This window comes from Centruroides vittatus, unplaced genomic scaffold (assembly GCF_030686945.1).
Source record: "Centruroides vittatus isolate TY-2023 unplaced genomic scaffold, ASM3068694v2 contig_979, whole genome shotgun sequence".
Classification (NCBI taxonomy): Eukaryota; Metazoa; Arthropoda; class Arachnida; order Scorpiones; family Buthidae; genus Centruroides; species Centruroides vittatus.
Window position 1 is genome coordinate 1,500,463 of NW_027122650.1, and position 14,158 is coordinate 1,514,620.

A 14,158-nucleotide genomic window follows, 5' to 3' on the forward strand; every position below is an offset into this window, starting at 1 on the left:
TTGCCCACCCTAGACTAGATTTATAACAACCCAACCGATAGGAGTTTACTGGCACGTTTTTATGATAGTTCTGTATAGTTGACAGGAGTTTAAAAAAACTCCATTAAAATATTTGATATATTTATTCTGCGTTTATTCCGCTCTCCCATCTTATATTACTTACGGATTTCAATGTTAAACCGGTGATATTACGATTTAGTATGTCCCATCTGTAAGGGGATGCAAAAAAACGTGTACAATTCTAGTACAGTGTTAAAAATTAACTGTTACTTTGGCAGCATCATTTACAACCAAATTTAATGAATGAGACGTACAGTACATACAATGGTACAAAAAAAAAGCTCTAGAATTTATTTTCCTTAAATTTACGATTTATATATCCGTTGTCATAAAAATTTGTCTTTCCACTGTTTTCCCAAGACTACAGATATTCAGGTACAAAGTAACTGGTTTCGACTTATTTCTACTTAAGAAGTGACTAAATAATTAAGAGATTAGGGAATGGGGACATAAATAAAACCCTGTTGAAAGAGCCAGAATTTTACTTCAACAAAAGCTTAACAGAACCAATCACTCGCTCAGTACAGTGGGAAACTGATTTCCGTGTACACCTGGTATTAAAACGAATTAGTTAGAAAACGAATGACTATTAAGTTTAACATAGTTAGATTTTTACAGCTACGGTGAGAAACGTTTAAAATTTACAACAGCCCTGTGGCGTCCTTTGAGATATACTAGTGATGCGACAAAAGAGGCATTTGACATTGACCGGTATCGGCACCCTCGGGATTTGGCACGCACACACTCACTACACACCTACCTGGACCGTCACTAGTTCCATCCATTAGCTACTCGTATCAAGATATTTGACTAAGTGGATTGTTTTAAGATTTAAAAAGTAAAGAATATTTTATGTTATTTTTATGTACGTTTCTTTACAAAGCTATATTTTAATTATAATTTTCTTTAAAAGTATATTAATACAATCGAACAATACATTGTACCAGGTATGTATATCCACCGCACATTTTATTTCACCGAGTAAGTTTTTATAATTTATTTTTAATTTTAGCCCTTATATCGTGGCTAGCGATTCAGAATGTAATTGTGATATTAAAAATACATTTAGAGAAGTCTACAGTTTTTACTGGCTTATCGAACAAATGAATACGAATGGACCCTAGACCAGTAATTCAACAGGGGGGCCGCGGCTCCTGGGGGTCCATAAGAAGTTTGCCGGGGGCCGCCAAATTATGCAAAATTTCCTTCAGAATATAATAAAAAGAAAATTAATGTATAATCCGAATATCGTATTGAAAAGTGAAATAAGAAAGATAAAGTTTTTCTATTTAGTTTTTATTTATTTATTTTGTATTTCTTCCTACATACAACTTTGTTAGTACAGAAGAAATAAATGTAAATATGCTACTTACACCGCAGTATTTATTTCTTTTATTCCAAAGCAATTTTAAGAAACTATTAATGCTTGGAATTTTAAAAATAATTAGGAAAAATAGTAGGCTTTGAAAATTTAAATATTTTTGCAAAAGATATGCAAAATCCTTACGACAAGTGGGCGTTTTAGTTTTAGTTTAGTTTTAGCATCGACATTGGATCGATTTATCGACATGTTTCTTATTTTATTTTCTGTTAAAAATTAATGAGTTTTCATGTTTAATTGTGAAGTTTGAATGTTATTTAAATAGATAATGAAATAATAAAGTTATGATTTACATTTATTATATAAAAAATAAAGCAATAATAAAAAAATCAATTTATTATAGATAAATTATCAAATATAAATTATTATTAAAAAATGGGGGTCACAAAAAATTATGAAATATTTGGTGGGCGGCGATTATAAAAAGGTTAAGAACCACTGTCCTAGACCATCACTGACGCGCAATTAACTGATTGCCCCTGGAAGTCGGCTTCTTACAGAAACACAGCTTCCCTGTCATCAAATGTCACGGCACGCCACTGCAATTGACATTGTGTAAATCTAATGCGTTTAGCTTAAAAAATATTGGATTATTAACTATTTTATAAAGAACGTGTACAATTAGATATATCTAAACAATTTTCTATTTTTCCGTTAACAACTGAGCTTCTTCATGAGGAAGACCGATATACCGATATTCAGCTATCAATATAATAATCAACATGAAGAATATGAAAAAAATGTGTATATATATATATATATATTAACACAAATCGACATTATCCATCCGCGATATTCTAAAAAACAAATATGACATTGCACATTATACTTCCAAGAAAACTTCCATACGTGTATAAATCCCTGAAATAAAATACGACAAAAATCTATTATTTGAACTTAAATTTTATTTTCTATTACATTTTACTATTATTAACATATTATATTATTTAGGAATTTATTATCTAATAATAAATTCCGGATAAAGTTAAAATTTCACGAATTTGTTTTATTTAAATTGCGAAAATGGCGCCTCTAGCGTCGACGATAATACCTAAAGTTAAGTAGCAAAACTTTGATAATACGAGAATGTAATGGATTGTTTAAGGTTCTTTGGCGGATTTACTTAACAAGAAATGTTTTTTTGATAGTTAATAATTACGGTAAGAATCGTTGCAGTAATTATCAAAGTTATGTAATGTTAATTATAATCCAACGTTTGAATAGTTATTTACCGGCTCCATATTTTTTGAAACACGTTTTAAATATATACTAATACAGCAAAGATTGTTTTGTTGTTACTATATCACATAATATCATTAAATTTAACTAATTAAATAACAATATAATGATGTACAGTGTTTCAAAACGAATCAAGTTTTCTTGTGATGTCACACAGGCACTTTATATTACTTTAATTACAATGCTATACTTCAAATGTAATTCTTCGAAGAGTAAATATTAATGTTAAATCCCATGTAATTAAAACTTCAATTCCTTCATATTAAAAAAAAATGATGTGAAATTTTTAGTGCTTAATATCTTTTGTCATATACAGTATAAACAATCCAAAGCCCACTGTATTAATAATAAACAAAAGACAGTCAAATAGTTCGAACCAAATAGCCCGATTAATTAAGGCTGTTGTTTGGTTTATTTTCTGTCTTTGTTATATATAAAATCATGTTTGTTTTTTGTAAATTAAATTCAAATTATAGTATTATAAGCTTTATGTTTACAGTACTAAGTAAATATATAAGATATTTACACTGCTGTTACAATTTTTAGAGAAATTGCCCACTTTCCATTTTTTTAATTAACTCTTCGTGCTCCAGAATGAATTTTGGTGATATTTTTGCCCCCTTGAGCTGGAGTACATATTCTATTTTGAACTTTACAGTATAAATTTATTTATTTATTTATAAATAAGAAGGTGAAAATATTGCCAAAATGCATTCTGGAGCATCAAGTATTAATTAAAAATAAGGAAAAGTGTGCAATTTGTCTAAAAATTGTAATGGCAATGTAAGTATGCTTTTATAATTACTTAGTATTTTCAAATTATAGGGTTCTGCACTAATTATATTATATTGTTTGAGTATAATTGAAAAATATATTTTAAGATTATGATAACTTCTTTTTTAATTATTCAAATTTCAAAATTAAATGTAGTAAATACTTTCATCTATTTTTTATTATTACATTACTCTGCTGTGTGGATTGTTTAAGACATACTTTTATCTAGCATATATGAGTTGAAATATAGAATTCCAAGTGTTCATGTTTATTAATTATTTGAGTTATATATCTTTGTTGGATTCATTAGCTGATGATTGTGTTAATACAGGTTGGGAAGATTTGCCTACTTTTCATTCTATCTTTATCCACAAAGCTACTGCCAAGTGATCAAAATACCAATTACATACAACTCTTTTTAAATCAGCAATCAGTCACTTTAATGCAAAATAAGCAAAAGTTTTTGGTCATTTTCAACAGCTGTTGTCAGACTAATATACAAATCTAATGCTATTCAAATGTAATGAAGGTTACCTTTGAATAACATTTGATTTGTACTGTACATTTAGCCTGTGATGGCTATTCAAAATGGCTGAAAATGTTTGCTGAAATTAAAGTGCCTGATTGATGATTTAAAAAGTTTTATGTAGTTGGTATTCTGTCTATAATGTATATTACAGTAGAACTCCAATTATTTGAACTTCACTTAACTTTAATCTCGATTGACTGAAACAGTCCAGGTTGTTTATGCTTAATTCTACAACAGTACAAATCAATATAAACAGAATGTTTAAGTATGAACTAAAAAAATCATACAATTTTACTTTTTGAGTGGGATGGGTGGAATGAAAGTTGGAGAATGATAGCATTAATCATTTTTAAGTTTCTTCATCCAATTGTAGAAATCTGTCAAATAAAATCTGAAAATATAAATTTTATTGATTATCCTTAAAACTATACTCAGGCCACTAGTTGTTCTGTTTTGTTTAATTTCAATAAGCAATTTGCAAATATATATAAAGTTCTAAATTCACTATTTATCTAACATCATGTATAAACAAGTAGAAGTATTTGATATAATATAAACATAATTGAGTAATTTAATAAATCATAGAACAGTGTTTGGGCAATTCTAATGAGTTAATATATGTATGAGACAACATTACAAAATGAAAAAATTATTTTGAATTATTCTTTTGATAAAATTTTTGTCAGGAAATTGGAAAATAAACAATATCTGAACTCTTATGATCTGGACAGTCAAGAAAAATATTCTCGAGACTTCATAAACATATACATCTTTATGATTAAGCTGAAAATGAGATTCTAAATCTTGAAAATGTTTATCATGGTTTTGTTTTACTATTTTAATTTTATAAAAACAAAATAGCTATCCTGGAAATTATGATTTCTGTGCTGAAATGTGGTAAATTAATAATCTTATGAAGATTGTTGTGTTATACCAAATAGCTGTATTATTTATGAGTTATTTCAGGGTTAAATTTAATTAAATCAGCAAGATATTTGTTAGCCTACTAAAGGTAAACAATGCCACTATTTCAAAAAATTAATGATTATACTCAATGTCAGATGTGGTAGCTGTATATATGTAATGTGAATGCATGTCTCTTTAATCCAAATAAATAAATCTGGTAGACTTCCTCACAGCTATCAGGTTAGGTACTCCTTTATTGAAGTAGTAAATTGAAGTAGTGAAGTAATTTCAATAAAGGAGTACCTAACCTGATAGCTGTTAGGAAGTCTACTGGATTTATTTATTTGGATTAAAGAGACATACATTCACATTAATGATTATAATTTATTTTAAATTAACAATTTTAAAATATCTGAAAAAAGAATTGATCTGGGAGTCTAACGTTCAGTTATGACTGTTAAAAGTTACACTGGTTTCCTGTACAGTTTTCCTTGTATATTGTAGAAATAATTTTCTAATTAAATACTTTAAATAAATTCCCTCCAACTCATGCCTATTTTAAGATCATCAGAGAAATTTTAAAATGTAATTTGAATTTGCCATAATGTTAATTAATTTAAGAGAAAATCTTTTAAATTCAATTATTGATAATTTTGTTCCTAAAAGACTGATTTTGTTTTCTGTTGTTGTCATGTCTGTGAATTATGAATCAGCTGTAAGTTTTTAAATTTAACTGAACTGTGTTGTTATTTATTTTTTTTGTATCCATGTCAATTTGAGAAGCAATTTAATACAGTTTATCTTATAGATATTCTGATAAAGTATATTATCTTTCGTTTATATGAAATTAAGTAATTGTTATATTAAGTAACTAAATTTTTGTGTAATTTTATTTTATTGCTTTAGACATTGGAATAATTGCTAATAATTTATAATTAGAAAATCTGTCAAAATGTCACTGTATGATGGATTGGGTCTCGATACAAAAGAAAAAGGACACAAAGATCAAAAGTCTGATTTGAGTAAGATTGATCATCATTATCAAGTAATTTTTTGAAGATGTGAATTTATTAAAATATACATCTTCAAATCTTAATCTTAAAATTTACTAAGGTTTTAAATTGAATTTTATTTATCTTTTTAGTGGGCTGGTCTTCAGGAATCAAATTACTTCAGTCTCAACTTCAGTTGAAAAAAGCTGCGTTGACTCAAGCAAAGGTAACATTACCTTCAGTTAAGGTAATAAAGAATATTTTTATTTTGTTAGTTCATTTGATAATGATAAGTTAAATGCATAATTATTGAACAACCTATTAAATTATATTCCAGTGGGAGTAATTTAATTGGTTGCAACAAAAATAGCATAAATTCTCTTACACATAGGCTATGTTTAATTTATAATAAAAAATGACTTTACTAAAACATTTCACACAACACTAAAAATATCAAATTTTTTTGTAAATTAAGTAATATTTATTGTGTATAATACACAATAAATAATAATTTAATATAATAAAATATATAAAAGGCTTTCAAACACTTGTTTGTTATGTTCTGGCCTTGCACCATCTTGCATAAACAAAGTCCAAAGATATTTATGCTTAATATACATTTTGTGATAAAATTTTTGTTAATAATTCAATATACATAGCAAAAGTAACATTCTTTTTAAAGAAAAATTATCCAATAATTTCTTTAGCACTGATGGAACATCAAACTTATTGTTTTGAGATGCAGAGGCTTAATTATAGGAACACATGAGTCTCTGCATCCCAATATTGGTAATTTTTCTGATTAACATAGCCTTACAAATAAAAAATGAGCTTTACCAGAGAAATAAATATGATCCACATTGATTTCTTTGCTTTCAATCATGATAGAAATCAAATTACTGAATCTCAATTTTTGTTTAAGATCATGCTCCTTTTAATGATTGTTGAACTTGAATTTATAGGGAACAAGTTTATATTACCTGTATTATTACCTGTAAACATATAAATGTTGTAGTATAATATGCTTGTTGAAATTTTCTTCAATCTCATTTCATTAGAGTTATTAAATAAAGTTTTTCAAGAATTAAAACTCATTTATTGAACGAATGATAAAAGTATACTTTCACATATTCTGCAACAAAAACAGCATGTTTTTAATTTTATACAATCAATTTTTAACAGTTCCATTGTATTGAACATGAATGTAAATACTTGACTCATGTAAACAAAAAGTAATGTCAAATTTATAATTATAAATATCATTAAATGGTATATTCTAAGATATTCTATCGAGTGAATGCTTTATCACAATTCTGAAGATTATTCATTGTATTGAATGCTAAACTCTTAAACACTTTTTCTTTTTCTTTAAATAAGTTTTTTAGAATTGTAATAATTATCAAAAGAAGATGCTAGTCAATTTTTAATGTAACATGATGTCAGGCATTAGTGGTTGTTTTTCCAGTTATTTTTTTTATCATTTAATTTGAAATTGTATAACAGACATGGGCAAATGCGGCTCTTTTTGAGTTACATGCGGCTCTTGCTGAAAGTGTTAATTTCTGTTTTTTATTATTTTTTACAATTTTATTTTTATAATTTTGTGAAAATATGTTTATTAAAAAAATTCAATATTTGTTTTATATTATATTTATATTATATAATAAAATCGCGCGCCTTATCATACTATCCGCCACAACAGTACAGAACTGCGGCTCCCATGCATTTTGCAAAACCTACATTTTGGCTCCCACTGAACTCTTGCTTGCCCACCCCTGTTATATAATATGTATAGTTTAACCTATCCACTTCCAAAGATTCTTTAACAATTACATATTATTAAGTAATTCACAAAATTTTAAATTTTAAATTAAAAAATAAAATAATAATTGGTGACTTTTCAGTTAAAATATTTCATACAAAAATAGTTAGAGCAAGAAAAAAATGAATATTTTGGAAGAAATATTAATACAATTTAATATATTTGTAACTTGTTCAATTTAAGATAAGTAATATGTTTCAGAATATTTTCTTGTATTGATTATCTGATGCAGTATTATAGTGTATATTTAATATATTTTTATAAGAATATTTTAAAATTATCTTGAAGTTCATTGTAAAAGGCAATTTCTATAAATTTAAAGCCGTATTTCCTATAATATCTGTTGAAAAGTATTGTATTAAACCAATAAACATATTTCAGTGAAATATAATTTAAATTGTTTTATAACACTTCTGTTAAACACCATACAAATTTAATTTAATATTGTTACATACATTATACAAATTTAATATATTTAATACATAATTTTAAATTATTAGTGTTAAATTATATAATGCTTTAAAACAGTATTTTAAAATATTGAATTTTAGAAGTTAAATAGTATTATAAAGTATACATATGTATAATTTAAGATGACAATTTCCTTCAACAATAATTATATATTATTTATATATTATCAATTATATTTTTATCAGGTTGTAAAGATGATATTTAGACAGTTTGGAAAAAACCTTATTGACAATTAATTCAACAATGATTACAGTTTACCATGGTAAATAATTACCATATAGATGTTCAGATGATCCAGTTATTTATAGTAGAGTTCTTTCATGACAGTGATGTTGGTTGGAAGCAGCTCCATCATGACAGTACCAAACAAATACAGATCATAGCCTTCTTCAGAACTATTGGCCCTTTGACATTTGCAACAGCTGGTTGACTTTTATTCACTCATGGACACTTTAACAAATGCTTTGCAGATGAGATCATGGGCCTTTGTTGCATTAATGGCCACTTTTGAAGTGATAAGAGTTACAGCATATAACTCGCCAACCACTGCCATAAATCATCGGGCTATAATTTGGAAAAAATAATTATAAATTATAAATGAATTTGGCACTAAAGAGAGGCATTGGGCACCATCTCATATTAAAATTAATATTTAAATAATTAAGACTAAACTGGAAGAAAAGAATCGGCCTGAAGAGGGACTTGAACCTGCAACTTTCACTTACCATGTGAATGCATTACCAGTTTACGCTACCCAGACCTTTGGTCCAATTTATGGCAGTGATTGGTGAGTTATTGCTTTGCATTGGGTAGTAGGGTTGTTTATTTTTACAGCATGTAAATGTGTTCTTTTAAAAATATCATATTGTCAGACATTGCTGATGCATCTATTTCCAATGAAGTATGTAATGAAATGCCCTTTGATTACTCTACTTAAATAACCACATCTAACATTCTAGAACATTTTTTTTTCCAGTCATTTCTAGAGAAAGTCAAAATGTCTAAATTTTACCTTTATAATCTTATTTATTTATTTATATATTTATATATTTATTTATATTAATTATATTTATTTATTAACTATAATTTCAAATAGGCAAATAATAAATTTTGTTTTTATTTAGAGAGAACAATTCAGAAAAGGTGCAGTATTAGCTCCTGTTGTCAATTTAAAGTCTCGAAGAGATGATCAAGATGAAATGCCACCTCCTCCAGCAATCTCAATAATTCCAAATAAAGTAAAAATACATTATATAGTAATATGTTGAATAGTTTCCAATATTTTGTTTATTTACTTAACTAATTCATTGAAAGAACAAAATTATCATATTGAATTATTCTATTAGGAAGGTAAAAGTCCCATAACAACTGGATCATTACTTGGAGGAGAGTGGGATATTCGTCAAGAGTATGATCCTGCATGGCCTAATGATTATGAAAAAATAATGAGGGAAAAAAGAGAGAAGAAAGACAGAGATCGAGGAGATGATCGTCATAAACATTCTGAAGATAAAGATAGGTAATTATTAATTTTAATATTTTTTTTTATAATATGGCTCTCTTAATTATAAATGATATCTGCAGTACATACAAATCATTATAAATCAAATTGCTCGGTAAAAAGCATCTAATCACATTTAAAATTTTCAAGGTTTTTTTTCTTGAATTTTATTACTTATTTATGTTAGAAAAGTGACAAATTTAACATAAGAAATATCATTTGTATTTTATATATTATTTTCATATTCTACTCAATTCCTTCAGACTGGAGTGATAATACTAAAAGTTCTTCACAGTACCTTCTAAAATAAAACTCTAGTAAGTCCTTATCAGATACAAACTAACATTTTTGATTCTTCCCTCTGGACCTTCATAAGGTCAATGGTTTTTAGAATTGTTCTGATTGTAAAAAGTGTTTAAGGTACTATGAAGAATTTTTAATATTATTTTTATATTATAGAAAACATTGTATGAATATAAAAATAGCCTAACATAAAATATTAATTCAAGTGTCATATAAACTCTTGATAAGTTTTAGCATACTATTTTTTCTGAGACATTTCCTATAATTCAAAAATTAAACATTTTTTAATGTGAATAGGATGCACACAAATTATATCTAGACTGTAAAAGTAAGAACAGTTATCATATTTAATGATGATACAATAATGATATTTCCTTTTCATGAGATGTATTTTATTAGGGACATTTACTTATTAAATCTAAAGTTTTTCAAAAGTATGAAAATCACTTAGTTAAAAATAGATAAGTAAAAATATCTAATTTATCCTATTAATAAAATAATTAATAATCTGCTAATATGAATGAAATGGAGTTATACAGTCCGTAAAGAAATTATAAACTCAAGAGAAATTTTTCTGTGTTTTAATTTCTTTTCATCCACAGTCAATTGTTGCTGTATGAGATGATTTTAATTAGTCTTAAGAATATATAATGAAATAAACAAGTCTTTGTATTGTATCATTTTAATAAACAATCGAAAATTTGAATTGTTACAGTTTTTTGTTGTAAACAATTTATAAACTCAAGGGTGAAAACTGATTATTACCGTTAAATGGAACAATCCACTATGAATGTATTTATGTAAATTAGTATGTGTAACATTTTTGGTGAGTCTAAGAATTCAAACTAAAAAAGTGACAAAAATGCCAAGAAGAGTAACCTAAACTGAAGGTGAAATATGAAAAATCTATTTTTTTAAGGGAAAAGGATGGCCAACTCGTAAAATTGCTTCAAAACTTGGAAGATCTCAAACTGCAGTACAAAATGTACTAAAAAAGGGTAACAATTATAGCAAAATTAAACATACAGGACGAAAACCAAGTCTGCAGCCTCGTGACCATCGCCGCATTGGTAGTCTTGAAACAAATGAATCATTGTCTACTCGTGAGATAGCTGCAGTTTTACCAACTCCAGTGTCCCATCAAACTGTGTGGAAAAGCTTGAGAAAAAATAAAACAATAAACTTTATGAAAGTGAAGCCCAAACCAAAGCTAACAGAGTTACATCGGTCAACAAGGCTGCAATGGGCAAAAGATCATGTTACCTGGACAACTGAATGGAGAAAAATAGTTTTCTCAGATGAGAAAAAGTTTAACCTGGATGGCCTGGATGGCCAAGCATATTATTGGCATGATACAAGAAAGAATCCCAGGGTCAAATTCAGTAGACAACAAGGTGGAGGTTCAGTAATAATCTGGGCAGCAATCGGATATGAAGGGAAAACAGATTTGGCATTTATTAATGGGTGAATGAATTTGGAGATGTACGAAGCTATGTTATATGAACATCTAATCCCATTTCGTCCTCTCATTGGTGGTCAAGACTGGATCTATCAACAGGACAGTGCATCTGTTCACAAGTCAGCCAGTTCTACAAAGTGATTTCACGTGAAAAAATTGAAGTGATGGTTTGGCCAGCACATAGTCCAGACCTTAATTCTATTGAAAACCTTTGGAGTCAACTTGTGGCATTAGTTTATCGCCATGGAAAACAATACAACACATCCGATGAGCTTACAGTTGCATTGTATAATGCCTGGGACAAAATTAAACTAAGTGACATTCAAAACCTACTTGATTCAATGCCTAAACGAGTTGTGGAGGTAATTGAAAACAAGGGAGGGTCCACAAAGTATTAAAAACCTACTAAATCACCCTTGAGTTTATAAATTGTTTACAACAAAAAAATGTAACAATTCAAATTTTTGATTGTTTATTAAAATGATACAATACAAAGACTTGTTTATTTCATTATATGTTCTTAAGACCAATTAAAATCATCTCATATAGCAACAATTGACTGTGGATGAAAAGAAATTAAAACACAGAAAATTTTTATTTGAGTTTATAATTTCTTTACGGACTGTAAAGATTATTATTAATACAGATACATAACCAAATGATCACCTTAAATAATTGGGATGTAAATCTGCTACTTAATGATTAAAACTAAGTAATTTGTTCTAAAGATATATGTTAGGCCCCATCTTTTATCTAAATTAATAATTATAATTGTAATGAGTTATTAAATAATTTTAGAATCATCTAGAAGAAAAGAGTTGGCCTTTTAATGCAGATAAAATACAAACTTGTTTGTATTTTTTGCATTAAACTATATTGGAATTTTATGCTTTTTCTAACATAGTTTATTCCAGTCTTACGGGTGTGAACTATAGATTGTCTATCTTCAGATTGAAGGCATCATTATTATTTTTGATGATTTGAATTATATTTATTTGGTTTCTTTCTTTGAGATTGTCAAGTTAGTTATGAGATTAATAGATTACCATAGTAAATTCAAGAGAGACAATGTGTGTATATTATTCTGCAGTCACTACATTCAGCTGAATAGGTGTTTCTTCATATTCATATAATGTTATTGGTGAAAAGCATAGTTTCCTCATGAAAATTGTATGTGAGTAAACAGTGTTTTACGTTTTGATGATTTTATCCCCTATTTATCTATCATATATAAACAAATTTGTGCATTAGATACATGCATTATAACAGAAGAGACTATTTTATGATGCATAATTATTGGGCTGGTTGGAATGATGCAAATTGTATTAATTAGTTTTCCATTTCAACATTACACTTTTTCAAATTAGAATATAAAAGATTATTTATAAATAATAGTAAATCTTTTTAAGTGATATAAATTTTCTACTTTTACTTTAGTAAATTTTCCACAATTTTTTAAATATTTAATCAATTAAAACTCAAAATTAATAAAGATTACATTTTATTATCATCAGATTTTTTAATAAAAAGATATTATGAACTATTTAATAAAATGTCATAATTGGCCTGCAATTTGAAAAAATTGTAGACCATAAATTTCCACTGTCATCTGTTTATCTGTCTTTCCTTAAACTCTAGAATGGTATTAGATAGATGAAAGTCAAGACCAGATATGGAAAGCTTAGGGCAGGAGGCTCCAATTAACTATATACAAACTTCCAGTCTAGACTGGAAGTTATGTGAATTCGATTCAAAAATTTTCCCAAGTGGAGTTATATAGATGACCAGCATGACTGTTGTTATCAGGTAAAATATTATGTACAGAGATAAGACACTGCAAATTTGAGATGGAGAACATATATTTTAAATTGAATAAATTAAGAATATGATTAAAAATTGTAGCCCAGCATTGTGATGATGTCATAATAAACAATTGCTCATTTTACATTTTAATTTATCTAATTTTCTCTGTGTGATTTTAAGTTTAGAAAATGTATCATCATAATAATTTATTACAGAGATTCTGGTCATCCATATGGCAATAAACATGGTAGGAGAAGAAGAGAGAGAGAGAGGGATAAAGAAAGAAATAGGGAAATGATGGAAAGAAATCGTGAGGAAGAAGCTGAAGATGAGAGAGCAAATAAAAGAGGTTTTTCTTTATTTTTACAGATCATTTTATTAATTTACTACTATATTTTCTCAATTCTATAAATGTGCTATAACTTCTGAATTTTAAGAATATTTTTTTAATGGAGGAAAAAATTTTTAAATAATTAACTTTATAAGTTTTGTTAAGCAACAAGTTAGAAAAACAATACAAATACTATGAATTAGATAATATTCAGCAGCTCTACTTTCTTGCTCTTCTGCATACACAGCTTTCTTTTAATGCTGTATCATATTGTCATCCTGGGGATATTTTGAACATTATAAAGGAGATTAAATTAAATGTTTGTTACTAGCAAAGCTTACTTGAACTGATGTGAACATTAGTAGTACATTCAAAAAATGATTTTTATTGGTGTATAATGCACCAATAACAACATTTACAGATGTACCAAAAGTTTTAGCATTTTGCAACACATTATTCAGATTAACATCACTTTTGGTCAAAAGTTGATATTCATCTGAATAATGTGTTACAAAATGCTGAAGTATTTCTTTATGAAAAAGAATTATCCAATACTTGTTATCTTGGTATTAGAAATAAATAACTTT

General features: G+C 27.2%; 1 protein-coding gene across 3 annotated transcripts in view; it reads left to right on the forward strand.

Moving 5' to 3' along the window:
* Nucleotides 1-2,467: 2,467 nt before the first annotated feature.
* Nucleotides 2,468-14,158, forward strand: part of Spf45 (splicing factor 45) — a 41,957-nt gene continuing 30,266 nt past the window's right edge. Inside the window, exons 1-6 of one of the 3 annotated variants that reach the window (XM_067283216.1) lie at nucleotides 2,468-2,601; nucleotides 5,796-5,911; nucleotides 6,034-6,128; nucleotides 9,299-9,412; nucleotides 9,521-9,693; nucleotides 13,456-13,589. In XM_067283216.1, the coding sequence (XP_067139317.1) occupies nucleotides 5,842-5,911; nucleotides 6,034-6,128; nucleotides 9,299-9,412; nucleotides 9,521-9,693; nucleotides 13,456-13,589 (586 nt within the window). In that variant the 5' untranslated portion in view covers nucleotides 2,468-2,601; nucleotides 5,796-5,841. The remainder of the gene's footprint in view (nucleotides 2,602-5,795; nucleotides 5,912-6,033; nucleotides 6,129-9,298; nucleotides 9,413-9,520; nucleotides 9,694-13,455; nucleotides 13,590-14,158) is intronic. The other 2 variants (XM_067283215.1, XM_067283217.1) reach the window with 2 other exon arrangements.